The 27,995-nt window shown below is 32.5% G+C and overlaps 6 protein-coding genes across 7 annotated transcripts in view; 4 read left to right on the top strand and 2 right to left on the bottom strand.

Moving 5' to 3' along the window:
* LOC106719784 (E3 ubiquitin-protein ligase mib1) overlaps positions 1 to 4,746 on the bottom strand; it is a 142,764-nt gene extending 138,018 nt beyond the window's left edge. The window contains 10 exon segments of the mRNA XM_045680112.1: positions 580 to 761; positions 1,390 to 1,534; positions 1,794 to 1,976; positions 2,295 to 2,480; positions 3,095 to 3,202; positions 3,288 to 3,455; positions 3,654 to 3,850; positions 4,215 to 4,410; positions 4,493 to 4,630; positions 4,738 to 4,746. Coding sequence (XP_045536068.1) covers positions 580 to 761; positions 1,390 to 1,534; positions 1,794 to 1,976; positions 2,295 to 2,480; positions 3,095 to 3,202; positions 3,288 to 3,455; positions 3,654 to 3,850; positions 4,215 to 4,410; positions 4,493 to 4,630; positions 4,738 to 4,746 — 1,512 coding nt within the window.
* A 279-nt stretch (positions 4,747 to 5,025) lies between these two features.
* LOC106719872 (CDK5 and ABL1 enzyme substrate 2) lies at positions 5,026 to 9,257 on the top strand. 2 transcript variants are annotated; one of them, XM_014514343.2, is made up of 9 exons: positions 5,026 to 5,454; positions 5,563 to 5,681; positions 5,763 to 5,946; positions 6,088 to 6,348; positions 6,809 to 6,844; positions 7,707 to 7,821; positions 7,933 to 8,123; positions 8,193 to 8,400; positions 8,719 to 9,257. In XM_014514343.2, exons 1-9 carry the CDS (start codon positions 5,111 to 5,113, stop codon positions 8,857 to 8,859), a joined length of 1,599 nt encoding a protein of 532 aa, XP_014369829.2. In that variant the 5' UTR covers positions 5,026 to 5,110; the 3' UTR covers positions 8,860 to 9,257. The 2 variants fall into 2 exon arrangements, with proteins under 2 accessions (XP_014369829.2, XP_014369830.2); XM_014514344.2 differs by lacking the exon at positions 6,809 to 6,844.
* A 4,245-nt stretch (positions 9,258 to 13,502) lies between these two features.
* Positions 13,503 to 17,834, top strand: LOC106719783 (radial spoke head 10 homolog B). The gene is made up of 8 exons (XM_045680119.1): positions 13,503 to 13,952; positions 14,020 to 14,069; positions 14,664 to 14,813; positions 15,040 to 15,270; positions 15,429 to 15,542; positions 16,027 to 16,987; positions 17,096 to 17,317; positions 17,521 to 17,834. Exons 1-8 carry the CDS (start codon positions 13,613 to 13,615, stop codon positions 17,832 to 17,834), a joined length of 2,382 nt encoding a protein of 793 aa, XP_045536075.1. The 5' UTR covers positions 13,503 to 13,612.
* A 419-nt stretch (positions 17,835 to 18,253) lies between these two features.
* LOC123721419 lies at positions 18,254 to 19,404 on the top strand. Its single transcript, XM_045680123.1, has 3 exons — positions 18,254 to 18,552; positions 18,928 to 19,057; positions 19,204 to 19,404. The coding sequence occupies exons 1-3, from the start codon at positions 18,254 to 18,256 to the stop codon at positions 19,402 to 19,404; spliced, it is 630 nt and encodes a 209-aa protein (XP_045536079.1).
* Positions 19,405 to 21,397: 1,993 nt separating this feature from the next.
* Positions 21,398 to 22,943, bottom strand: LOC106719906 (neuroguidin). Its single transcript, XM_014514385.2, has 2 exons — positions 22,681 to 22,943; positions 21,398 to 22,339 (listed from the first exon to the last, which is right to left on the bottom strand). The coding sequence occupies exons 1-2, from the start codon at positions 22,687 to 22,689 to the stop codon at positions 21,455 to 21,457; spliced, it is 894 nt and encodes a 297-aa protein (XP_014369871.2). The 5' UTR covers positions 22,690 to 22,943; the 3' UTR covers positions 21,398 to 21,454.
* A 419-nt stretch (positions 22,944 to 23,362) lies between these two features.
* Positions 23,363 to 27,233, top strand: LOC106719846 (transmembrane 9 superfamily member 4). Its single transcript, XM_014514304.2, has 9 exons — positions 23,363 to 23,383; positions 23,459 to 23,847; positions 23,925 to 24,080; positions 24,350 to 24,630; positions 25,116 to 25,319; positions 25,567 to 25,984; positions 26,079 to 26,262; positions 26,343 to 26,481; positions 26,559 to 27,233. The coding sequence occupies exons 1-9, from the start codon at positions 23,375 to 23,377 to the stop codon at positions 26,657 to 26,659; spliced, it is 1,881 nt and encodes a 626-aa protein (XP_014369790.2). The 5' UTR covers positions 23,363 to 23,374; the 3' UTR covers positions 26,660 to 27,233.
* Positions 27,234 to 27,995: the final 762 nt, after the last annotated feature.

Below are 27,995 nucleotides of genomic sequence, written 5' to 3' on the forward strand. Positions count from 1 at the left end.
AACTACGAAATTACCCATAGGGTAACAAATAAAGTCAATGACGTCTGGATAACTTTAGATAGGATTAGACTTACTATAATCTCTCGCATAACTCTATTGTCATCTTCTACCTTTTAGATAAAGGCAATGTTTATAAATTTGTCATCTAATTCCTACAGTCTTTCCGAACATTCCTTATAAGAAAAATGCGGGAAGAGAAAATACTAAAATATGGCTTCTGGCGCACACATACATCAGACGAAACTCGGAATTACTTCAAGTCTGTCTTTTGTGTGATCGTGGTGTTACATCGATATAGCGGCCATTTGTAACCCAATGCTGATACGCACTCTATTAATTTTTATTATTTTGTTGTTCGTTAGCGGCCGTTTCTATCTTTTTGGCTGTTTAAGGTCACCTTCGCGAAGCGCATTGTCCTTCTCCTAAAAAAGCATGCCTTTTACGCCTTGCTATATCTAAAAATTGTATTCTACGCAACTCGTAACAAGTTCCGAGTAACCTAGAAATTTGAAAACACACATACTTATGATACAAATTGTGGAATTACTTCCATTGTACACTGGTTATGTAGTAACTTGCCTGCAGCGCCGTGTGGCCGCCGTATACACCGTTGACGTCAGCGCGTGCGCCGTCACTGCGCGCCAGTATGTCAGCGCAGCGCGCCGCGTCCCCGTTGGCCGCCGCCTTCACCAGCTCCTCGTTCGCGTCACCCGTCACATGAGACTCGAACAGTTTCTTCAAAAGCACTGATAGACGATCACCTACAGCAGTCATTATCAAACTTATTTCTTTTACCGTCCCCTTTGAAAATCAATTGTTTTTCAGCGCCCCCTATTTTTTATTCGATCTTAAAACTTAAAAACCACAATTTCATTATTTTAATTAATTTCAACGCCCCCATTTTTTTTGGGCTCCTTAACGCCCCCCTCTAGGTTTTAAACGCCCCCAAGGGGGCGTTATCGCCCACTTTGAAAAACACTGACCTACACTATAAATATTAACTCATACACAATACTTCTTGAGCTCTTTCGTATAACTACCTATAGAAGTATAATTATTTCCAGAAGAATGCTGAACTAGCTGTCGCCCGCGACTCCGTCCGCACGGAATTAAAAAAAAACTAAATGCGTAGCCTATGTGTTCTTCCAGATTATGTTCTATATCTGTGCCAAATTTCATCGACATTTATTGAGCCGTTGTACAGATACCTTCAAACATCCATCCATCTAAACATTCGCATTTATAATATTAGTAAAATAAAGTAACACTAGTAACATTAGAGGAACGTCAAATTCAATAAATTTAAACGACGGCCATTACACTAAAATTTTGTTTTTTTTGTGAAAATTGTGAAATTGAGCATAAAATATAGATTTGTGTCAATTGTACCTGAAGAATTTCCATGGACGCTGCCATCGGACGAGAAGACCTTTGTAACAGCATTAGGGTTGTAAGTCCACGAGGTGTTGCACACCTCCACTTTAAGATCGTTGTCGTGATAAATCTGTTGGACACGTCCTATCTTACCGAGGGTCTGTAACAAACGATCCAATTTTAAAAATAAATAAAAAAAACATGGTTTATTAAACAAAACAAATTACACTTACAAAAGATATCAATTAAAGAGAAAGAAAAAAATAATTCCGTTAACTGTCTGCATATTGCTAACATGTATTTGATAGCCTTCTTCCACTAAACGACGAACCTCACCGGACCGTGCGCAGCTGTGTGTAAAATGGAATGGCAATGGAAAACACTTAGTGGAAAAAAGGAGTCAAGGAGTAGATACATACAGGTGCCATAGCCTCGGCCCACTCGCCATGTCCACGCTGCAGAGCCTTGACACGCTCCTGGTCTGCGCAGACCTCCACCAGGTCGCCCACCGCGAACGCCGCGCCCGCGCTGCTGCTGGCGCCGGCGCCCCCCACACCTCCCACACTCCCAGATGTAGACGCACTCAGGTTACCGCTGCACACCTACACGTGCAGGTAACGCAACTTCTTAATAGTTTTTTTTTTATATTTAGTACAAAATTTCAAATAATTTTGACAACATCCGTCTGCATTGAAGACTATTAAAATATAAAAATCTTGTTTTAACGAACCTGTTGGTTAGTAAATGCACGAAAATTTCTGAGGATACTAAATATTATTATAAATTAATTTTTAAATCTGACTCTAAGAATGTTTTATAAAATCTTTTTTTATTTAGTTGGTTAGACTGGTTATAAGGTCATCGACAGTATGCGAGGGTCGGCGCGAAATGCATAGTAAATATGAGTAAACATTAATTACCTTAGTCAAGACAGCAGGATTGAAAGTCCAACGATTGCCGCTGGGATATGTGACCACTATATCGTGGTCCTCATCAATACCGCTGACAGTGCCGGTGGTGCTGAGGCACTCGAACATGCCGTCCGTCCAGCCGCCGTGCCCGTGCTGCAGCGATTGCACTATCTCCAGGTCTAAGTCCACATTCACCTGCAAATAATTTCAAATGAAAACGGTAGGAATAAAATACTTAATAGCTTCATATTAATCAAGTCTCCAACATTTTATTTTGTCGGCAGACTGTCGGTCTTTTATATTTACAAAGTTTTACCGAAAGAGGAAAAAAGGTTCGACCAGTGACGTACTACAACCAAGCAAAAGACCGGCTTGAGGTGATAGCAATTCCGCGTTTCATCAAAGGAGTGTGCGTGCGGCAGCCCTTATTATACTCCTTTCTCCCATCCTATCCATTTCTTAGAAGAAGACGATAGGAAGGTGAACAGGATTAGGTGGAGGAGGGGACGTATGGGAAGGGAACAAATACTTTTTCTGTGCGTCTCCTTGTTTATCTATTAAAGGTGAATGACACATCTGCAATTGTGGATGTCTATGGAGTGCATAATGAAGAGCGACTAAGAGTAGTAACAACACATAACAAATAAATAAATACAAAATAATAAACAATAATAACAACATATATTGTTTGGTATTCTATGAGTGAAACTACATAACAAAGGATAAGATAATAATTCCGTATTTTTAACTCTAAAAACTATTATGGAGTATTATATTTTAGATGCAATTATTTACTAAAACATATTTACCAGGTCTCCAACTTGCAAGCCATGAGGCCCAGTACGGCCGGGACCAAGTTCTCCCAGAAGAGGCAAATGCTCCTTATAAACATTCTGACCTTTTACATCATTTACTACCTGAAATCAAAATTATGCAATATGCATCACTCTGAACTTAAAAATTATTTTAAATATTGAAATAAAAATTAACATTTTATCCAACCTTCAGATCTGCCATTCCTTCGAAACCAACTCTGTATAAATTCTTAGCTCCATTATCCCATACTACGTAGGCCGCAGAACGTGGACTGGCTGCGGACCAATCTTGGATCTCATTGACTTTACCACGTCTGCCATTTCCACCATCTTGATCCTCCCATTGCCAATCAACCTTTAAGGCATCCATTTAAATTGTACATTCATTAATCTTTTTATAAAGCTATCAAGTAACATTTCTATTGTAAATTATTATTTTTTTTAAATACCTTACTCAACTTACGAAGTGTTAAAATATTTTCCACAGATTGCATTTATTAAAATAAAAAAATATAATTTCAAATCAAATATTAAATAAAAATTCTTTCATTACCCCTCTAACAACTCTTGCACCAGGAAATATACCTCGGACAGCATTCTTTTTACTTTTACGCCGAGGTTCAACTAGACATCGCTGGCTTCCCGGTGCACTAATGCGGTAGAATCTGTGACGTAAATGATGCTTGTCACCATGATAGCAAACAGAACAAAGATCGTAATTGCTACATTCAGCACATTTCCAACGAATACCTGAAAAGTAAATTAAAAACCTTGACTTAAAATTTCCAATTAGAATGAATAAACTAACTAGAAAAAAAAATGTATGGATGTTGATTTATACATATAAAATAAAGTGGAAATATGTATTTTTATAAATTTTATATAATTTTTACAAGTGCATCTTGAGTTTTGATAGAATTTTCAACAGCAAGTAAAAGGGACTAAAAAACAGCACTTGTTTTTATTCTGTTTATTTATTTATTATTTATTATATCAGATATAATGATTTGGTTCTTGAACTTATGACTGAAATGGAATACTTGGATATAAGAGAAAGTTGTAAGTACTATAAAGTAAACAAACACAAATAGAACATGTACAAATTTAACCTTACCAAATATAGGTTGCTGCCTGCAAGTATCACACATAGTGCCTTCATGTTTTACTCCAGTTGGTGCACTATCTAAAATACGTAAGTCGTAAGCTCCGGAACACCTATAATTTGCTGCAGTGCCATTATCCCACACTACAACTACTTCTTCAGGGGACTCGAAATTTCTAACAGTGCCCACATGGCCATCTCCTCCATCCTGCAACGTCCAGTTTTATAAAGTGTATTGTGAAAGATACTATTAAAAGTTTTAAATATTAATAATATCGTTATTAACTTACCTGTTTGCCCCACTTCCAATCTGGACCTCGTATTACACGGGCTCCAACACCTTCCATCATAAATCTAATAGCTCTAGATGTTGCTGACACGCTGGGGACATTCGACTCAATGGTTATAATTTTGAAGACAAGTAATAACTATTAGATTAGTATATCCAGGAACTCAAATTCCTACTTCATATACTTTTTGTTGACAACAGTGGACAACAGATACTTGACAGTTTACTTTTTTATAGTTAAACTACAGTCCACATCAATGTTTGAAAAACGATGTGCTGCCACTAATGTCAATTTCATGTTTTTTTTTTATAAGTTGATTGTAATTTGTATTTTTAGAATTTTCTTCATTTCACTGATGAATAACATAGAACTATAAAAATAAAATAATATGCACCCAAAAATAATTTTCAACCTTTCGATACTTTACGTGGACTTAAGCGTTAAACATTTATGTCTTCTAAAAAATCAAGCTGTCATTTGAACTGACATTGACATTAACAATTATTTGTAAAAGTTAAAAATACTGCAGTGCTTTGCATAATTTATAAACATCTGATATTTGATTGCATTTAAATTAAACTTCTAGAATTATTAACTTCCTAAGAAGTCCTACTGAAAATGTCTACGAATCGCAACAAATATGAAAAAGCCCGACGTCGTCTTGCAGCTGTGACATTTTTATCAAATATATCCCTGGATGGTACATTTAAAGATACAGAACTTTGCCAGTTATTAGAAAAAAGCTCCAAGGTTGACAAATGTGATGGTGGTCTGAAAAATGGCGATGTTTGTCACAATGTTGAGAAAGATATAGTGTTACGAAATAACATTCGTGGTCGTAATAAAGCGCCACAAAGTCCAGTTAATCGCATGGGAGGTGATAATCATTCTATAAGTTCTGATTCAGAGCATGGCCATACCACCCCTGTTAAAACTAGAGGCAGTCATTCGTTCAGGGAAAGGTATATTGTATAATAAGATTATGAAAGTAAATTTTATTAAGTTAAAATATTTTTCTTGCATTCAAAAATTTTCCCATGAGTAGTTTTCAATGTAATTAATTTATTTAGATGCCAGTCTGGAAGTGCAGAACACAAGGATAAGCATTCATCAATCAGGAGCCGTAAAGCACATATTCCATCTAATATTACACAAGAAGAAAAGAGCAGCACTGAAAGTCTTAGTATTGGTAATAATTCCTTTGCTTATTTAATTACAAAATTGTAATCTGAGTTTTTTTTTGTGTTTATTAAAACAATTTTAATAACAGGAAGGTTTAGAACAAGCACCACATGTATACCTGAAAATCACTATTTTTCCAAAGAAGTGAGAATAGTTCGTCCTACAAAAGGTGTTACTTTTAAAGATGAGAGACTTGCAATAGCACCAATGCAAGGTGTTCCCTGTGCTATATATAGTACAATACCATACTCTAAAACCATTCGAAGTGCAAGGTATGTCCTTACATTATTTTTTGCAAGCCCTATTAACATATTTCTTTTTTATTTTTTTTATCAAAAAATGATGTTTTAAATTAATTAGGTAAATTCTCAGGTTATTATTATCACTTAGAAGTTAATCTTTTTAATTTTCAGAGCGGACATTAGAAAAGATGGTGTCCGTAGACGTAATACATCAGGACCTAGGCCACTGTCATCAATAACTGACAATGGAGTAGATCCATTTGATCTCCTAGGTCTAGAAAGAGAAGAGCATGGTCAAGACATATCTTATTCAAAGCTATTAGTGCCTTCACGAGTATGTACAAGAGATCAATATCGTAAAATTTATGACGGAGATATCGGGGACAAAACATCATGGAAGTTACTAAATCGTCACCCTCATGTTATAGCTAGGTAAGTTTAATCATATCATAATGAACCTATTTATATTCACCACATAGAAAATGAGAAACATTTAAATGCTCACTGCTGTACTCAGATTTATCTATTAGTTTTTAAGGGAGGAGTTAATGGAAAATTAGTAAAAGAAATCTATACCACAGGGCAATGTAACTGTTAAGTAATTCTGAGTATGGCAGTTTGAAGATTACTTAAATGGTGTGATTATTGGTGTAATATGAAAGTTTACCTATAGCATAATGCATATTGACAAAAAAATGTTGCATGTCTCTTGGTGTCTTTTTGATTCCCTTTATTGATGTTTTTATGAAAATATTCTGTCTGTCACATTACTATTTTCATGTGCATAAAACATATCATGTAATCAACATCTTATTTTTTTATTTTAATGTTTTGCTTTAGTGTGACATCACAGGCAATCACCTCATATCATTGCTAACATTTTAAATTTCAGGACTAAGTTATTGACGAGGCACAAGGATAGACAATGGTAAACTTAAAAACATTAACTAGTATTTCTTTAAAACGCTGCATTATTATAATATAACAAATTTAATATATGACTTGGGTTGTTGGGATTTCAATCGGAAAAAATTAAAAATATCAGATTGCAAAAACACTTGTCATGTATTAAAATATAATTTGGTATCTAATAAATGCTAAAAAACTTCAATTGAGGTTATGAAATTTTTATAGAAGCTAAATTGTTGATTTATAACATAGAATAATAATTTAAAAAATAACAAATTATACTGCACTATAAGTTATATGTAGCATGAATACACCTTGAATACATAACTTGTATATAGTGAGCTTATATCAATAATATAATATTTATGTATCAATAAAACTTTTATGTACTTGAAAAATATAAAACCATAATGTATTTGAGTATAATTTTGTGCTATAAACAACTTTTTAGAAACCACCACCAGTACACCATACTTTGAAATTAAAAGATTCACTAAACAACAAGCTTAGTAATTGTTAATTATATAACTTTAACAGTGATATTTTTATACGTACTATAGCGCAGAAAACTAGCTAGTTTTTAAGACATCGTTTTATTTAAAGATTGATATTTTAGTTTTAACACATTCCCTGCCACGGATCTCTTGGCTCATCAATCATAGCAGTTAATGTGTTACCTTTTAGTAATATACACAATTCATACACACAGCTCTTCTCATTGCACATTTATAATTAAATATCCTTAGTTTGCATGTTCCACTGTTTCTGTATTTTTTCTTAATTTTAAATGCACCCGCACGTTAGCTTGCATGTGGAAATTATTGTTGAATGCATGCACTTATTTATGTCTGTAGTCACAACTAACAATGCAATTATTTTAGGTGCTTTTCGTATGAGTCCTCGCAACGTCCCACGATTGCTTCGTCACCGCCGCACTCCTCTATAGAAACTAAAACGTTTGATTGGGACGAAGGAGCCATATTGTCACAAAAAATCGTAAGTTGACTTTCTCATATGCTTATTTTGTTTACACTGCGGATAATCTTTACAAAACAATTATTTAATAAAGCAGAGATGATCTAAAAAATTATGATGCTTGTTTTTTAGGTTCAATATTGTCCTAACGTGTTGGACGATCCCGAGCTAATTGCGGGTAAACACAGGACTCTATTAACATTCACATCGTACATGACCTCCATTATTGATTATGTAAGACCACAGGATCTGAAGAAAGAGCTCAACGATAAGTTTAGAGAGAAATTCCCTCACATTAAATTAACATTAAGCAAACTTAGAAGGTAAGAATGTCATAATTATTATGAAAAAATTAAAAAAAAATATAAAAAAATTATGTTTTTTTTTTTCAGTATAAAGAAAGAAATGCGAAAGATTGCAAAACACGATTGTGGTGGTATAGATTTGTTGTCTGTCGCTCAGGCGTACGTGTATTTTGAAAAACTGATTTTAGCCAATTTGATAAACAAAGACAACAGGAAATTATGCGCCGGAGCCTGTCTTTTGTTGTCTGCAAAATTAAACGACGTCAAAGGAGAAATGTTAAAAGCTTTGATAGAGGTAATTATTAACTTTTGCGTTTCGAATAAATTTAAACAAGATGATTTGAGTCTTTTTTCGTTACTTTCATCATTTTTCTGTTATTACTATTGGGTAGGAAAGATTTTTATTTGACTATCTAGAGTCGACTCTTCCGTGTGAAATAAAAAAAACTTAATTAGTAGCCTATGCCTTCTTCCAGACTATATCCTACATCTATGCCAAATTTCAGCGACATCCGTTGATACATTCTGGAGATACCTTCTATTATTTAGAATAATAGAAGAAAAGTATTAAAAAAGGTTTACGAAAAACTAAAGTTTTGGAGCATATTTGCAGCGTATAGAGACAACATTCCGTGTGAACCGCAAAGACCTGATGAAGTTCGAGTTCGCGGTGCTGGTGGCGCTGGAGTTCGGGCTGCACGTGCCTCCTCACGAGGTGTTCCCGCACTACCAGCGGCTGCTGCACGACTCGTGACCCTGGCCCGCGTCCGAGCCCCCGCGTCTCTGTCCGCGCGTCTGTCCGCGTCTCGCTCGTCGCCGCGCCACACTCGTCGACAATCTCAGGCACACCGCCTGGATCTAGACCAGGGATCCCCAAACTATTTTGTACAAGTGACCCCCCTTTTCCAAAATGAACCATTATCACAGACCCCCATGGCCAGTTTACCTACTTACTTACAGAGTGAGAATTAGAAATGCTTTAAGTTCGATATCGACCCCTTTGGGAATCCCTGATCTAGACTCTATGTTGTCTCACTTCAAAATGCTAGGCGAAAACATCTGTTACAAAAGAATATCGTCGCGTTCAGCCGCTCAACTAGGATAACTGGTAAGTCCAAACTGTTCATTAAAAATTAATAATCTTATCTCATTTTACAATCATGGTGTTGTATTTTAAAAAATGTAGAAAAGTTACCAAAAATAAACTATTTACTTTTATTATACAAGTAATGAAATGATAGCAATCCACAACTTCACTAGGGTAGATAGATAAATATAAAATATAGCCTTTTGCTTTCTGATCTATTAGTTACTTTTTGCTTTCTATCACTGAAAAATAATATTATTTCAAAAGTTTTTGAGCTTACCCAAAACATGAAGTTGATCTTGATATTTCTTCAATAATCTAAAATTTTTTGTTTTGTTATTTCTTAACTTGAATTGAACATTGATTTGAAATTATCTTTATATTTCTGTATTAAATTAACTATCATCTCTATCAAAAAAACTTGTCCAAAAATGTTATATTCAACTAAGGAATTAAACAATGCAATTAATATGCAAAAAAAATTATAGAAGCTATGCATTTAAAGCAATGATTTTTTTTATGTCTATAATGGTAATGGTGTAATACCATGACATTTTCATGACTTGGCCAAAGATCTAGTTTAAGGAATAAGAAAAAATTATTTGCGTAGATTTAAAATAATCGATTGATAAGATATAAGAAAGTGCCTGAATGAGAAATATAACTTGATGAGTATACAATGTACGTAACTTAAATGTAATTGAGAGAATTATGGATTAGTTCAAACAAGTAAGTTGTAAATGGAAATATGTAAGGGGCCAATCCTTGCCAATAGGAATCTGAAATAATACGTAAAATATTGAGATAAATCTTTTATGAATTTGTACTCCAAAAAGAAAATTATAAACAGAACAATTTAAAAAATACTCTTAACTGAATAAGCCTAATTGTCCCTCTCTTACGTGGGGTTGTGCCAATTTTAGTCATTGTCTAAGTCATTTATAATAAGGGTAGTATTTGATGTGGTGTGATAACTAGAATAATTACAATATGTCCGTTATTGTAAAAAAAATGTTGTTGAAAAAATTAAGATGTAAAAAATTTTGATGCTCAAAATATTTTTGTACATCGTAACATGGTCTTTGGCAGGTGCTCTGATGCTTCATTTTTTTGTAGTAAATATATGTCACTAAGTTGAATGTTTGAATTTATTGTTTTTAAATTGTATTTGCAATGAAAACCTAGGAAGTAAAAATGACTTTTTATTAGATAGCGTCTAATTTTTCATGCCATTTTATGATCGCAAATCATTAATCATTGCTTGCCAACTAATGTTGTGTAATCATTGCAATTAAAATATTATTTTAATATATTACAATTATTCAATACTAGCTGCTTCCTCCAGCTTCTCTTCGATAAATACAAATACAGTAAAAATACGTACTGTGTATTTTTTGCCTGGATTTAAAAAGGTCTTTTGAACTTGCCGATATTAAATTCATTTATTGCAAATAAATCAATGTTTTCTTCATAATTGTAGTAATGATGTTTCGGATTCTAACCAAATAACTTACTAAGCTTATTTTATTTGTAATGTTTTTCTCAAATATTTATAATTTTGCCAGAGGCTACAGTAAAAAATCTATAGATTATTAGTATTAGATCCTTCCAAATCTATACAAGATTAGGTGCAACGTGACTAAGACACAACTTTATATAACTTTTACCTTGTTTTTAAACGCACAATAAAATGAAGATTTAAGATATTTCAATATACTACGAACGCAGAAAAGACCTACATGAGTTTAAAAAATGTTACTAATATTTTGCCTCTCAGTGTGCGTTTAAGCGTAAGTTTGCATTTAATTGTATTAGTATATTTCTAATAACTATTCTACATATGTGAACTATGAGTACGGTGCTTACTTCTATTCCTATACGCATATTTTTTCCTACAGGTGTTTTTGCAGTGGTAAAAAACTGTTAATCAAGTTCTATATGACCTGCACTCCTGCTAAACCTTTCTTCTACTTGTTATATTTATTTACACCGAACAAGAAGAAGTCAATTCTTTGTATGAATTTAAACACTTCACACTTATCTTACTCTATGTAGGTAGGGTTTACATAACAGATTTTTATTTAAATCAATCTATTATTCGTCACTCCCTTTTTAATCACGTCACCGTTCATGAAAATATAGAAAATGATAGCCAGTTTATTATTCGTTTAAATATCTATAGATAATATAAATACTATTTTTGTAATACATTTGTGAACCGATCGCTTAATTAATTATAAAATAATCTTAACATAATTCAATTTATTTATTAGTGAAATTATATATTTATTTTTGTTTATCTTTACAGTATATAAAGCTTGCACATAGTGCAAATAGTTTTAAACGTGGTCTGTGAAATATTATCCATAATATGTTAATTTCTTGCAAACAACTGTGTTATATTTCTGTATTATTATTGGATAAATTATTTTAATAATGTGTTACTGTTAATAAAAATAGTTATTTTGAATTGCAGTATTATTATTTATAATTCTTCTTCGTAACCATTTAAATTACATAGTAGAAAAAAAGAACATTTCCTTTAAACTACAATATTCTCTAGTCGAAACCAAACCCATGGTCCTTCGTGAAAAAAATATTTATCTTGGATGGAGTCATTCGATATTGTATTAACTCGACTTAAATAATCACTTTGCGTTATATTATACGCAAAGGAAATGGTGCGTTTCAGTGGTAAAAACTCTGGTCTAGTCACGCTATATGTATTAACATGTGTTTATAACTATACCAGTTATGTACAAATGTTATAACTTAACCAGCTTCATAACTTGATGTAATTAAAGAAATGATTAAGGAATCATTCGCGAATGTTAGTGTAATAGCAACGTTTGTGTTGTACGGATATTCACATAAAAGGCTGATACAAAAATGATGTCAAAGGTATTTATAATCGAATTTGTTTACCTATTTCATTAATATTATTTCTCTGATTTCTTTGTAGCTTATCTTTCTCCTCAACGTACCTTAAACCATGTATTAGAATACAGTTCAAGACGGCAGGATTTGAAAATAATAATAAGTTTGTAAAACTGATTCACATTTGCATTCTTTTTTAAATACATTTTGATAACAAATCTATATATATAAAAGAAAGTCGTGTTAGTTACACTATTTATAACTCAAGAACGGCTGAATCGATTTGACTGAAAATTGATGGGCAGGTAGCTTAGAACCAGGAAACGGACATAGGATAATTTTTACCCCGTTTTCTATTTTTTGTTCCGCGCGGACGGAGTCGCGGGAAAAGCTAGTTTTAAATAAAATAGAAATAATTCAAGAACTGAAGAATCTTATTAAATAAAAAAATCTTATTTTAAGGTGCTGATGCTGTTTTCAATATTAAGTTTTTTATGTCCATGTTGCGGGGATGCAAACACAACACAAGAGATTCCACATCAGGACATACCCCTGGAGCCAGACGATACATCATCGCAGGCTAATCTTAATAATAGTTCAGATTTCTGGCGTTTTTGGAGGACTTGGAAGTTTTTAAAAATGGGTTAAAAATATTTTAGATTCTTTTCTAATTTTTTATTGTCCGAAAATACCTTATAACGTCCTATTTTCTACCGCTAGGTCGATCTTTGTTAAACGATGAGTTTCCAAGCTCTTATAAGACGGATGGTGCTACTCAGAGACATCAAAGTCACTATGATAGACCTTCAAGACCTAGAATTAAAAATAAAGTTAGACTGCTTGTAAAAATAAACCAATACGAAACTTAATTAACTTTTTATGATGACCCTGTTTTATTATAACAGCTTTGTATACATTTTGATAATAAAGGTAATGTTCGTAAAATTAAAAAAATAAATAAGTAAAATTATTTTGTCATTGTTGTTAACTTTATTGCAATTAACATTTTTAAATTGACTTAAATTTAAAACCAAAGTCTAAATTCTACTGGTGGGTCTGGAATTTGCGATATGCATTAATTAGAACTATTCAATGAGACCATGAGAATTGTGAAAATAATGTGGCAAGCAATTTGAACAATTGTACCATGTGTCGTATGTTTCACCCGAATTGATATGATAAAAGCGCGAAGCAATTTTTTGCTCAACCACATAACAAAGTTGTTTTATAACAAGAATTTCCGCTTTATCAATATTAGTAAACCAGATGTTTTAGAAACTTTTACCGACAAGAGGTAGGAAATAATATAATTGTTTGGTCCTTAATTCCTTCTTTTATTTTGGATACAGTCAGAAATTCACATTAAATACTTTTACTAATTTATGATCAAAGTTTTTAATGAACTTGAAAGATGTCAATCTTATTATGTCAATTTGTAAGATTGTGTCGTCCTTTTAACCAAGATATTTTTATATATCTTTTCTACTAACGTTTATGCATGAAATTACTGCCTGTTTAATTGCATTATCTTAACAATAGAATAATGCTCTTCTCGGATACTCCAAGATCTATCGCCACGAGGCGAGACAGTTCACTGATTTTATCAAGAAGATCAGTATCTGAAGCGAGACATATTGGTGGAAATCTGATGTCGAGTAAGCTGTCTATAGCCATGGGCTGCGACTCCACAACTTTTCTAATGAGTCGGCCAAAAGGCACGGTGGAGAAAGAGATCGTTACCTGTTTATTTAATTCCATGTTGGACAGCATCGTAGACTCTTGGGAAGTAATAAGTCAAGTTAAAAAAGAAGAAAGTTTTGGAACTAAAGAGTTTGGAAAAGTCAGCAGCAGTATATTTCCACAAAAGAAAAAGAAAAATCTTGGTTAGTTGTCCATGTTTGGTTTTGGTAATGTTTGAAATAAAATTTGATCGTTTTCGTTTTCTTTTAGCCAAATCAAAGTCAAAAAGATCAAAAAACGAATTTCTGGATGAGGCACAGGTATTGCAAGGAATATTTTTTTTTTTTGTATATTATAAGGTGGCAAACGATCAAGCGGCCACATGAATTCTCCGAAATGGCGAAGCGACTGCTGTCCATAGACGTCCACAATTGCAAATGCGTTGCCTACCTTTTATCGACGGAGGAGTCGCTCAGAAAGAAAATATTGCGCCTTCCCGTGCATCCCCTCCTCCATCAAATCCACTTCCCTTCCCATCCTTTCCTTATAAGAAAAGAGTGGAAAGGGAAAGAACACTAAAATTAGGACTCCGGCACCACACTCATCAGACGAGACGCGGAATTTCTTCCACTTCACGCCTGTCTTCTGTGTGGTCGAGGTATTGTACCAGGCAAGCCGGCCAATTCGTGCAACAGATGTTGTTGCTGGCGTCTACCACTGTTAATCTTTATTAATTAGGTATCTTGGTTGACTTTCTGAGATGATCAATAAAAAACTTAGTAGGTATATTCTTCTTTATTGTGTACGTGAATAAAAAAAAACTTTTAACATGTGGTAATCGCTAAGCAAAGGCTTAGATATTATCAAGAAACCCATTACTATTTCTTCGAAAGCTAGAATTTGTTTTGATTCAGGAGGATACAATACCTACGTCTTGGTGGACAGCTCCAGACGAACGAGCAATAATTCGATTTCGAAACGGTAATTTATACGAGGGAAACATTTCTATGAAAGCTATGCACGGTGACGGCATTTATGTATGGGCAGACGGAACTGTGTACACGGTAAAAATTTTACTTAGAATAATAACAAATCCGACAAAGATACATGAATTACAAGATCAAAATAATAATAGTTGATAGAATGAACTCTCCTTTTGCGATGTTTGGCTTTTTTTGGATAAGGTCAAGTAAGTTACTATCGCACAGTTCTGGTAGGAATCATCGTTGCTTAAAATTCAATGGGTTACTAAGAAGTTAATCTAAGGAAGAAAATCTGCTTGAAATACAGGGTTGTTTCAAAGACAATGAGATGAATGGAAGAGGAGTACTTCAATGGAAAGATGATACTTGGTACGAAGGGGATTTTGCCGGTAACTTGCGTCACGGTAAAGGCATGTACGTGGACTCTCGGAGACAACGCTCCTACATTGGTGAATGGTACACCGGTACTAAGCATGGACGGGGAACTATATATTACTCAGAAACGTTTAAAAATTCTTACGACGGTCAGTGGGTTTATGTAAGTAATAGTTGAATGTTGTCTTTTTACGCATTAACGATAGACGCAACTCCGAAAACTTCCTTATGTCAGCCGTCTGTTGAGTCGTGGCGTTTCACGATTTGTTACATTTATGAAACAATTTTTTTGACTTACCAGTGATTCAATCTTTATCTTAGAACGTACGCCACGGATATGGATCCAGAGAGTACTGTCCCCAAAGTGTGTACGAAGGGGAATGGGATCTTTACATTAGAGAAGGTAAAGGCTTGATGGTATGGCCCAATCACGATGTAAGTTACAATTGAATACAAAAAAAAAATAATTTAAATTGTATTCTCCACTACGAGAACTGCCTTGGGCAGCTATACTTAAAGTTTGTACTTAAAAACTTTCTACGGAGTCCACTAAAATAGCTACTGATCATAATAAATTATATTCTAAAGAGGCACTATAAGGTTTAATTAGCTGAGGATAAAGCCAGAAAATTTTGAAAATTAAAAAACAATTTCATACCTTTTTCCACATTCATTTATTTTAATGATTATTTTTATTTAATTATTGGTAAAGAATTATTTTGGTGGAAAGGTCTTAATGACACTGATATGACCATATTAGTATCTAGGGTTACGTTAAATACTCCGCTTATGAAAAGTATCTCATAGCCAAAAAAGTTTGTGGAACTGCTGGCATAAAGTATGCTTGGAACCACATTGCTTCGATCAATTGGAGAATATCTATGATAATAAATAATTAAGTAATACATTTATTCTGCAGTTTTATAGAGGAGAATGGAAAAATGGTGTTATGTCTGGCAACGGCACGTACATTTGGGATACTTTTTGTAACAACACCCTGTCTCAGCCGCCCGTTATAATGTACCGCGGGCAGTGGCTCAGAGGGCAGCGGCATGGCTGCGGACTCCTGCAGCTTGGGCTCAGTCTCGGCGCTCACTACACCGGGGAGTTCAAGCATAACCAGAAACATGGTGCGGGGATACTAGTCTCCAACAACGGATTCATACTAAAAAGTAAACAATTATTTCAAGACGGCAATCTAGACGCGATGAATGCAGAAGACACAGATATTACTAACGCAAAAGGTATAAAATACGATCAAACTGTTGAGCCCTACAAGTTCGATATAATCGACAACTCGGTGGGATTTCGATATCATGTCAAACAGGCGATCAAAAATATAGACAAGCAGCAACAAATCAGACTGGCCATGATCAACAAATTCATAGAGTCCAATAAAAAGCTGTACGATAACTTGCGTTTGACAGATTGCGGTGAAATCGACGAAAATATTCCCGCTGATTTGATCGAATTCGAGCTCAGAGCGCTGGATAATTCTTTGCGGTGCTATGAAAGTGATTTGAAAAGAATTTATTACAAATATTGCACTTTATGCAACTCGAAAAAAATAAATTTCACTCCAATTTTGATTCGGCTCTACCTGTGGCAAATGTATTACGATTGCAACATACATGAGAAGGGACTAACATTGGTACAAATCGACAACATATTTGCTCAGAATCCCCGTTGGCTTGCGAGTTCACCGCACGATCCCTTCGAGCCAGTTTACTATTGGCAATTTATACATAGCCTTATATCGGTAGCCAATAAACTGTACGCAAAAAGAACGTTACCGGGTCCAAAACCGGACACAATATTAGCAAACGCGTTTAGAAAATTTATGGACAAAGACATTTTACCAGGAGTGACTCAACAAAAAGGTGAGTAGTCTAGCAATACAGCCATAGCTTAAAGGCTAGTGCTTTTTCTATCAGAAACAGTACGGTAGCAGTAAAATGAAGATATAATAATAGTTTTTTTCTGTGCAGGTAATTTTACTAATGGTTATGGGGTATTTATGCCTTTAAAACCTCTATACAAATTGTATCAAAGCTTAGGAGAACCGCATACTCTCCTGACGTTCATACGCGCCGTACATCCTCCCTCACATTTAAAAGTGAAAACTCCGAATGATCTCTACGTTGAATCTGACAATCCCCGTTTTGGACAGAATATCTACATTTTCGGGAATGAAATCACATATGTTCTAGGTAAGTGTAAATTAATTAATATATAAATTTTAGGGTGAGATCGATTTGTATGAAACGATCGATAAAAGTTGGACGAAAAGGGGATAGGAACTACGATATATCGCTCATAACTGTAGAAGATTTATGAGTTTACGACCAAGTGGAATGATACAGGCTGATTATTATTAACATATACGATAATTTTACACTGATTTAATTTACAGACTCCTATGAGGAAATTACTATACAAAACATGAAGAAGCAAAAGAAAATAGGCTTGAAATTATTTAACTTCAACAATCTTCCTTGTACATCAATAATAGCGATTTTTTCACGTATATTTCCCAAAGTCTGCGAAGAACAAAAGATTATTAACTTAAATATAGAGATAACATTTTTTGAATTCTTTGAAATCTTTATCGCTTGTGCGCTCAAAAGTGTTTCTTTAAGAGAACTTAGTGTGGCGGAACAGTCTTCGACGAAAGGCGTCAGCACGATACCGACTGCACCGCCGCAGACACCAACTGAATATTATTAAATTATTAATGAATAGACCTTTTGCTATTTTATTCAGAATCAAACGTTATTAATTTAATTATTCAACGGCTAGCAGGCTGCCTGTTACGTTAAATAAGAGCTAAAAAAGTGTAATTATAAACGTAAAAATTAAAGCTTAATACTTAAATCTAAAAAAAATATACATATATTTTTTACATATTATATTTATACTTTTTACATATATTACGGAAATAGAACAGCTAATTTTGGATAAGATTATAATTATTTTCGAACATTTTCATAATCTATTAATTTTTAACATTTTGCAACGGTATTAATCATTTTATTTTATGTCATACAATAAAAAAAATAGTTTCACGTCAATCATATAAAAAGTACATTTTGCTCATCATCATCATTATTCGGTAATTTCGTTATTTCTTTAAAAATACTCAAAAAATGAGGACTAAAAACCCAATGGCGAAAAAGCCACCCCAAATCTTATTTTGTAAAAACAAATACAGTCCTAACGTGAAGGTTGAGAACTGGGACTTGGTGGTACGGGCTGAGAAAAAAGATAATTACGTGTATCGTGATCAGCTGAGCAATCACCTGAGTACATACTTACGTCTTGGCAGTCATGACCAAGGCGTTGGGCCCACTGAGACTGGACATATGCTGCAGCAAGTTTTTATGAGAAAGGACCCCGTTTATATTTACAAGCCACTAGTTAATTTTACGTCATATCCTTGCACTGAGTAAGTAGTATCCTCTAAAAACATCCCTGAATCAGTCTGATTATTAACCGACCCCAGAGCTTATTTCTCTCTTCGATTGCTAAACTGAAAAAGTTTGCAATCTTCAAGAGATTGCATACTTTTCACAGTTTTTCTGCTTCATTCAGAGGTATTGAAGACTGTCTTAAAAAAAGACCACACCAAAATTCGTACTAGCCTATAATTTGTAATCTAAAATTTACTAAGTCTGGGAGTCGAACCCAGAATTTATACAACTACACACTTCTTAAACGACTATCATCCCAGCGCTTTACGGCTACGTCTATTTAGTCCATTATGTTGAATTAGCTGCAAGTATCTATGGTTTTTTTCTTGTTATACTATTTTCAATTTTAGTACACCAGGACGAAATAGACTTATGAAAACGGCTGGGTTGGCGCAATTGCCACCGGATTTCGGGATAATGGACTATCTTTCCACACAACAAGATGATTACAGGAATCCCCATCCGACTGTACTGAAACCGGTATAATCCCAAAATTTAATATTTTGTCATGTAGTTTGTAAATTTAAAATTTTTAAAAATTAATTCAAATTCAGTTAATACATGCGTCACGGACCTGTTTTAAACAATTTATATTTCGTTCTTATCGACGTATTTTAAATTTACAGATTACTATGCCATCACCAATATGGTTGATGAACCGGGTCATACGCTCGCAGCTGACACAGAACTACGGAACTGCGCCCCCTCGCGGTGATTATCAATGCCTAGACACGCACACACCCATAGACCACATCAGAAAGATGCGACTAAAGCGATACCAATCATTTGATCCAGCCTCGGGCCTCCAAGATTTTCCCAGGTTGTAAAAATTGTTGATTAAATAAAATAAAATTATTTTTCTGATATTTTATTCAATAGTTGTTGATTAATACAAAAGAAAAAAAACTAAAGGAATTAAGAAAACAAAAAACAAAACATCAACTTACGAAAATTAAATAAAACTAACATACATTTAAAGATCTTGCAACATTTTTTTAAATCGCTAATAAAAAATACATTTTGGTAAACGAATTTGAATCTAAAAACCTAAAATCAAAACTTCCTTAAGAATTTTAGAAAATACGAAACACCTGAAACATAAATTAAATTACAATGATAACAACCATTGCAATGCTGAAGGCTCTATTCGCTAACATTTCTTCAGTTACACTTCAAACTAATAAAATGCGGTAGTAAAGATGTAAAAAAACAGAGCAGAAAAAATTCCAACAAAATTACTTTTTTTTGTCCACAGAGTTCAATACAAAAAAATGTTTAAATAAACCTTAGAATAGTGCTGACTATCTAAATAATTATAATGTTTCTATTCTGTAAAAAAATAGCTTCAAAATATAAATAATCGTTGTCACAAATATCACTGAAACTAAAATTATGGTTTTGTATTTTGAATCTCACTTTGCACATGTATAAGGCCCCGTTACAGAGCTACATTATGTTAAAACACATACAATTTTTACTATAATACAATCTGCTGTGTATAATTAATATTTGTTATATATTTTAAAAAGCTCGACCTTTAAGCTAGCTGCTTCTATATCATCAGAGATTTGTTTATTTTCAAATATATGTATTTTAACTGTGGGCTTCCGAGACCAAGATCCTCATTTAAAACATATTGTTCTCTGTTTTTTTCAAAGATAATGACTGAGATAATGATATGTTTTATACAGAGATTTTGGTCTTGGAAACCAACGGCTAGTCATATATTTGTCTTTAGGCAATAATTAATATTCAGAATATAGCTTAGAATCAAGCTATTATAACATTTTTATGTACTTTGTGAAATGATAACCTATACCAAAAAAAGTAACCAAACTGAAAAATAATCTTTTAAAAACAAAAAAAAAACATCTTCAACTAGCTATCTTAATATTTTAAAGAAAATTTCAATAAGGAACACAAACGTGAAAAAACAAATTGTTACTCATTGAAATCCAAATTTAAATTCACATATTTAAACATGAATTTTCGAATATTTCAATTAATATAAATAAATAATAAATAATTATTGCTAGCAGATACTTAAGTTATCTGCACACAAAATCACCAGTAACACATATTGTATTGGTTCTTACAATATCATGTCCATGCTAACTATAGGAATATGTCATCTTTATAGAAAATACTTCATGTAATGTGCTTAATAATTAATGTATAAAAATAAGAACATTAGATTGTAACAAAATGAAACCATAAAACAACCATTAAGTATTAAAAATAAAAAATTGAACATATAATATTGCGTATCATAGAATTTTGTTAATTCATGTAAAAAAAATTGTTCAATGTACTTAAGTTTAAGTTACTTAATCATTTCTATGGAACATTGTTTTAGATATATTTTATACTTACCTTATATATATAAAAAATCGTAATAAATGTTTAAAAAAATGTGAAAATCCTCTGTGTTGAACAAATATAAAATAATGATAGTGATCATGTCATAATATTGTTAATAATTTAATATTAACCTGAGTATTATAGCTAGTATTCATAGTAGTTGAGCACAACTTCAAAATTAAATAATTAATATATGTATTTTTTGGATATTTTTAATTAATTATATAATTAACTGGTGTACTGAAGCTATACTTTATAACAAAATACTTTTTCAATCAAGTTAGCTCCAACAATCTATGATTTTAAACTTTGAAATTTTTAAAAACAGAGCAAAATACAGTTTATAAAATACACTATTCATTTACCTGCAAATCATCTTAATTTATGTACTGTTTTAAATTATTGATATTGTACCAAGTTTCATAACAGAGTTTATTAATATGTATGTTATAGGTTTATGATACATTATTTTTTATTTCCATTACATTAAAAATACAAGTTATTTATAAACAGATTTCAATGAATTCGCCTTCTTTTGAAACCTTTACCTTTTTTGGATTTCAGCTTATGTTTTCTAGATGTCTGTCGAGATCCAGTTATCTCATCAGCAAGTACACCCACTGTTGTTAGTTTTTTTCTACGGTTCTTGTCAGCTTTAGTAACGGGTAGACGTGTTAAATAGTTCTCTTCATATTCAGTCTTTTCTTGCTCATATTTAGATATAGAATGCTTCACATGATTCCCTGTGGTTACTTCCATAGGTGCTTCAGAGTACTCATCGCGAAGTTCCCTCATTACACTAGAATTAAGGAATTGTTTCTTTGACCTCTCTTTGTTTTTCTTTTCACTTTCAACCTTTGAAGTGCTCTCATCAAAATGAACTGCTGCTAATTTTGGAGGTACGTATATATTTGATTTACTACTTTTATCTTTTCTGGATTCTTCATTGTCGCTTTCATCACTGGTATTATCATTATCATCTATTTTGCTTACTAAGTTATCGGGATTAGCATGATATGACTGTGGGTCATCTTCAGTAACTGAACCAACAACTGCAGTCTTCACTAGTTTGTCTATTTGATATTTCAACTTAGAGTCTATGGGACGAATTTTCTCCAATACTGTCCTTATTTCAACTAGTCTATCAATTGATGGATCTGATTCAATCCTTTCACCTGAACATTTGCGAAGAACAATATATGTTAAATTGATTAAATAACTTAGTAACATTTGATATTTCATCTCAAGAAAACTCAATCCTTTGTCAGTTGATAGTTCTCCACTTCTGACTCGGACCAACATGTTGTCTACAAGTTGCGACACTTGCTGCACATTTGTGTTCATCTCCTTGAGCAGCCGCACCGCTTGAGGTAGATCAGGATTTTCAGTTTCTTCAATTGCCTGCAAAATTTTTAATTTAAACTTAGTTTATTTAAGTATCACAAAAGAAAACACAAATTTCTTAACATTGCTTCCTTGGGGTGTAAACTATACAAGATAAAACCTATGCTTATTTGGATAAATACAGTTATTCATTTACATAGTTCAAATGTACACGATAAATAGTATTTATTCTTCTGAAAGTACTGTGATTGATAGAAGTTTGGATAATTTGATAAAAAGCTTTATTTAGATTTTGAACACAAAAACAAGGAAATTGGATTTGATTTTTTTTTACAATTTACCATAGAAATATAATTCAATGAATTGCAGCAAAGGATAATGGTGGGAAAACCAATTACCTGAACCATCTTGCTTCGATTTTGATAGCTGTTTAATTTAACCTCGCGGGTCACAATATTCGTAGCATTCAAATTTTGTTTGAAAGAAATTGTTTTTAGTCAATTTTTGTACAATTTTGTGGTTGTTTTATGTTTAAGTAGTTATATTCACATCTATTAATTGTTATCTAAAGAAATTCAATTCATTAAAGACAAACAAAACAAAAAAAAAACATTAACTAAAAATCGACGCGTTTCGATCCACCATGACCATGCCATGCGTCCATCACAGATGAAAAATGAAACTAATTGAATTGACACTAGGCTTTGGATTTTGAATTTGGAGGTATTGGCAAAGTTTTAAACTAAACCAAAAAAAAAACTTAATACATGTAGGTATGTGTTACATCCTATATGGCCCAGTGGGCATTAATAAAAAGAAAAAATGAAACTAGAAACTACCTACCTTCCAGTTTAAGTTGCTCTGTGGAACCAACAAACCATCGACTATTTATATTTGACACAAATGTTGACATTTTGTTCGTAAATTATACAATTTTAATTCCTATTTCCTCATTATTCCTAGAACATCACAAATCCCAACTAATTGTATCCCTAATATTAAATAATTGATGAATGATACAAACAAGGAAAATGTATTTTAGGAGAACGTGTTTTTTATTTTGATTGAAGAGTAGTTTTTACTTTTGTAAATATGTTTACGGTATGTATTTGCGACACCATAAGCTTTAAAGTATCGGAAAACTAAGTCATACTTAAATGATTTATTTTCTTTCAGGTTTCTTTATCGCTGTCTATTGTGTTTTTTAATTTAGTATTATTTAGTAATGGATTTTATGTGCCTGGTGTGGCCCCAGTCGAGTTTAAGAAAGGACAAAGAATTGAAGTGAGAGCTGTTAAAATGACCAGCATTCATACACAATTACCGTATGAATATTATTCACTGCCCTTGTGCTTACCAAAAAATGGGTCCTTTACGTATAAATCTGAAAATTTGGGCGAAGTTCTACGAGGTGATCGAATAGTTGATACCCCTTACGATGTACATATGGCTGAAAATATTAAATGTAGACTTTTGTGCCATAAAAAAAATGATCCAATCAATTGGAGTGTTGAAGAATCAGAAGAAGTTGCAAGTAGAATAGAACATGAATATTTTGTACATTTGTAAGTAATTGATTCATCATTGATTATTGTCATATTAACGGTACAAATAATTTTTTAACCATTCAAACATATTTCAGGTTGATTGACAATTTACCGGTGGCTACAAGAGTTATTAACCGTGAGACTTCAGAAAAGACCATTGAACAAGGTTATCGATTAGGTTTTATGTCCAAAGGAAAAGCATTTATTCATAACCACTTGAAACTACTACTCAAATATCACAAGTACAGTCAGTAAGTCTCACACTCTGTTTTTGTAAATAAAGTTGTACCTGCATAAGCATGAGTTCAAGGGACTGCTATATTTTTCTCCCTTCTCATATAGAGGCTTATCAAGGTTCAACTGTAACCATATATGAATATAATTTTATTTAGTTTAATTTAATTATCATTAATTTATGACCAATTAAATAGTACCACAATTTTTAAGACTATCATTTAAATGTGCACTCTATTTTTAGTGCTTTTTTTATTAAAATGTTTATTAGACATTATTATTTCAGAGATTCCTACAGAGTTGTTGGTTTTGAAATGGAAACATATTCTGTGGATAAAGATGAGTTGACTTTTAATGACGATTTTTCCTGTCAATTTCCATCTGATGCAAAACCACAGCTGGTAAATGAAGACACAGGAACAAAGTTGTATTTTACATATGCAGTGGAATGGGGAGAATCCGAAATAGGCTGGGCATCCAGATGGGATATTTATTTAGGCATGAAAGATGTTCAAATCCATTGGTTCTCCATTATCAACTCTATTGTGGTTTTATTCTTTTTGTCAGGTTGGTTTACACTTTATAAATATTAAGTAATTTCATAGATCAATTCATTTAAAAGCTTTTGCATGTAATTTGTCTGCACTATATTAAAAATACAAAATTTCAAGTTATAAATATAATCTACTAGCTTTTACCCGCGACTCCATCCGCGCGGAATAAAAAATAGAAAACGGGGTAAAAATTATCCTATTTCTGTTTCCTGGTTCTAAGCTACCTGCCCACCAATTTTCAGTCAAATCGATTCAGCCGTTCTTGAGTTATAAATAGTGTAACTAACACAACTTTATAGAGAGATATATATATATATATATGTTACTCAGTGATAATGTAGCATTGTAATGGGAATAGATTCTTTGAAATTGGTCCAGTAGTTTATGAATTTATTTGTTACATACAAAAATATAAAATAGAAATCTTTTCTCTTTGTAATATTAGTAGAGATAATATTATGGTTGAATTTCATATAATATTGGTTATGTATATTTTAGGTATATTAACAATGATCATGGTCAGAACATTGCGAAGAGATATAGCAAGATATAATTCAGATGAAAGCATTGATGACATGATGGAGGAAACTGGTTGGAAATTAGTTCATGGTGATGTTTTCAGGCCACCTCCTAAGAGAATGCTTTTTGCAGCTGTTATAGGGAGTGGTATACAAATTTTCTTAATGGCACTGATAACTATATGTAAGTATATAACATACTAGCTTTTACCCGCGACTCCGTCCGCGCGGAATAAAAAATAGAAAATGGGGTAAAAACTATCCTATGTCCGTTTCCTGGTTCTAAGCTACTTGCCCACCAATTTTCAGTCAAATCGATTCAGCCGTTCTTGAGTTATAAATAGTGTAACTAACACGACTTTCTTTTATATAGATAACTAATAATTTGTGTTTATATTATCCGTTTTGTGTAGCATATAATTTTGTTACAGTTATTGCTATGTTAGGCATGTTATCACCAGCAAGTCGAGGTGCACTGATGACTGCTGCAATATTTTTGTATGTGTTCATGGGCCTCATTGCCGGTTATTATTCTGCTCGTCTATACAACACAATGAAGGGAAAACAATGGAAACAAGCCGCATTTCTTACAGCCACTCTTTACCCTGCTATTGTATTTGGGACATGTTTCTTTTTGAATTTCTTTATAATGGGTAAACATTCTAGTGGTGCAGTACCGTTTTCAACTATGATGGCTTTATTGTGTTTATGGTTTTGCATATCATTGCCTCTGGTATATTTCGGTTACTACTTTGGATGCAGAAAGCAACCATTTCAACATCCTGTAAGAACTAATTTTATTCCAAGAAAAGTACCAGAACAAGTTTGGTATATGAATGTGTTTGTCTGGTAAGAAAATATTTAGTATTCAAATTTTAGCAAGCAATCAATTTTTAATTTGAGCTGACATAATTGATATTAATCTATTATTTATTGTTTTCAGCATTTTGATGGCTGGCATACTACCCTTTGGCGCAGTGTTTATTGAGTTGTTTTTCATTTTTAATGCTCTTTGGGAGAATCAATTTTATTATTTATTTGGATTTTTATTCTTAGTATTTTGCATTTTGGTAATATCAGTTTCGCAAATTTCAATTGTGTTGGTTTATTTCCAACTTTGTGGAGAGGTAAATATATTTTAATTTAATTATAAATCTTACTTTCATCATTTTTTACTTATAATTTAATTTTAAAATATCTTTTTTAGGATTATCATTGGTGGTGGAAAAGTTTTATTATTTCCGGAGGATCCAGTGTATACATCTTAATATACTCAATATTTTATTTCTTTACGAAACTGGAGATCACGGAATTCATACCAACTTTGCTGTATATTGGCTACACAGGTAATACAAAAGAAAAAAATATTATGCAGACGAATTTTTATTTATTACCTGATTTAATTTTTTTTTTTCATTTTCAGGTCTTATGGTGTTAACATTTTGGTTACTGACTGGCACAATAGGATTTTTCGCTGCTTACACATTCATTAGAAAAATTTACGCTGCAGTGAAAATTGATTAAGTTATTAGTTAGCACATTTATTTTACAAAATGTATGTTTTAAATTGAGTATGATAAGAGTCACTATTTTTATAAACTTGAGTTGATTATGTGTGTGTATCCATGATCATTGGCGAATTACTTTGTTTGTAAATAGTTGAAGATTGTGATTTATTTGTAATAAATTAATTAAGTTGGCTTTGAATCTTAAAACACACTCTCAGTATTTAAACATCTAATCTGCAATGGAATAAAAATAATCCTGGTAAAAGCAACATACTACAATGTATTTATGAAGAAAACCTTTTAGAGGGTACATGTACTATCTTGCAACATTAAATTAAATTTACATGAGTTGTCTTTACTTATGAATACTACAATATCACGATATAACTATAGAAAGAAAGAAAAACATTTATTACCACATACAAGGCACAAACTTGATATAAAAATACAAACGAAGTTAACTATAAAGGCTATTGGCATGTTAACTAATATTCATGTGTCTACTACAACACTATTTTTAACTACCAGAAATAAATCAAATAATGTAGAGTATGTATAGGATCTTAATTATGTAGTTAATTTTTTTACCCAAAAATAACAACAAAAGTTAAAGCTAAAATTAAAGTTTTAAAAAACCCTGTAAAATCAATGACACAATACTTTTGACAAACAATAAAAAAATGGATCCAAACGACATTTATTCTGCATCGAACTAAGGATGAATCACGTAAATCAGATCATAAATCTCAGTTTTATCGGTCTATATACATAAAAATATCAAAAGGGCAAGATTGAAATAGACGTGAAATACAGCTTTTTATAGCCTGTCCATTTACAGAGGTCAGTGGTGGAAACTATTATATGCGATATCTTTTCGCACGCACACTGATATATTTATTGCAATTGACCAATAGTTAGGTTTCTTGTAGGATTATTTTGCGATTTTCATTTTCATTTCTTAAATAGGATCAGTATCGGAAACTGACTCTAGCACGATATTTGGGACAATCGACATCGACAAAAATTGTATAGGGATTTTTCCAAATTTCAAAATTCATACCGGGAGTGAAGTAATTAAAAATCTCATAATAATTTTGACGTAATTGACGATACAATCCTTGTAACAAATATTCGCGCTACCCACAAGTAGCGCTCTATTTTTTCAAATATATAATATAAAATCTTTTTACCTACTACGTGATACACTACGTATTTTTGAAAATGCCTTTTATTCTTCTTGAAAACTTCTAGTTTTGCTCCTTATGAATCATCTGGAGATAATTTCGATAAATTGAGGTTTTTCTATCTGAAAAAAAGAAAAAACCGAAACAGTGAGTTTGAGAAAAACGATA

The sequence above is a fragment of the Papilio machaon genome, chromosome 1 (assembly GCF_912999745.1).
Source record: "Papilio machaon chromosome 1, ilPapMach1.1, whole genome shotgun sequence".
NCBI classification, from domain to species: domain Eukaryota; kingdom Metazoa; phylum Arthropoda; class Insecta; order Lepidoptera; family Papilionidae; genus Papilio; species Papilio machaon.

Excerpts from the sequence above, each read along its gene's own strand:
- LOC106719846 (XM_014514304.2), top strand. Across the intron at positions 23,848-23,924 it reads CATGAATATTTTGTACATTT|GTTGATTGACAATTTACCGG; the intron begins GTAAGTAATTGA and ends AACATATTTCAG. Across the intron at positions 24,081-24,349 it reads AAATATCACAAGTACAGTCA|AGATTCCTACAGAGTTGTTG; the intron begins GTAAGTCTCACA and ends TTATTATTTCAG.
- LOC106719872 (XM_014514343.2), top strand. The coding sequence starts at position 5,111 with ATGTCTACGAATCGCAACAAATATGAAAAAGCCCGACGTCGTCTTGCA. Across the intron at positions 7,822-7,932 it reads CCATATTGTCACAAAAAATC|GTTCAATATTGTCCTAACGT; the intron begins GTAAGTTGACTT and ends CTTGTTTTTTAG. Across the intron at positions 8,124-8,192 it reads ACATTAAGCAAACTTAGAAG|TATAAAGAAAGAAATGCGAA; the intron begins GTAAGAATGTCA and ends TTTTTTTTTCAG.
- LOC106719783 (XM_045680119.1), top strand. The coding sequence starts at position 13,613 with ATGCTCTTCTCGGATACTCCAAGATCTATCGCCACGAGGCGAGACAGT. Across the intron at positions 14,814-15,039 it reads CAGACGGAACTGTGTACACG|GGTTGTTTCAAAGACAATGA; the intron begins GTAAAAATTTTA and ends CTTGAAATACAG. Across the intron at positions 15,271-15,428 it reads ACGACGGTCAGTGGGTTTAT|AACGTACGCCACGGATATGG; the intron begins GTAAGTAATAGT and ends TCTTTATCTTAG.
- LOC123721419 (XM_045680123.1), top strand. The coding sequence starts at position 18,254 with ATGAGGACTAAAAACCCAATGGCGAAAAAGCCACCCCAAATCTTATTT. Across the intron at positions 18,553-18,927 it reads ACGTCATATCCTTGCACTGA|TACACCAGGACGAAATAGAC; the intron begins GTAAGTAGTATC and ends TTTCAATTTTAG. Across the intron at positions 19,058-19,203 it reads ATCCGACTGTACTGAAACCG|ATTACTATGCCATCACCAAT; the intron begins GTATAATCCCAA and ends TTAAATTTACAG.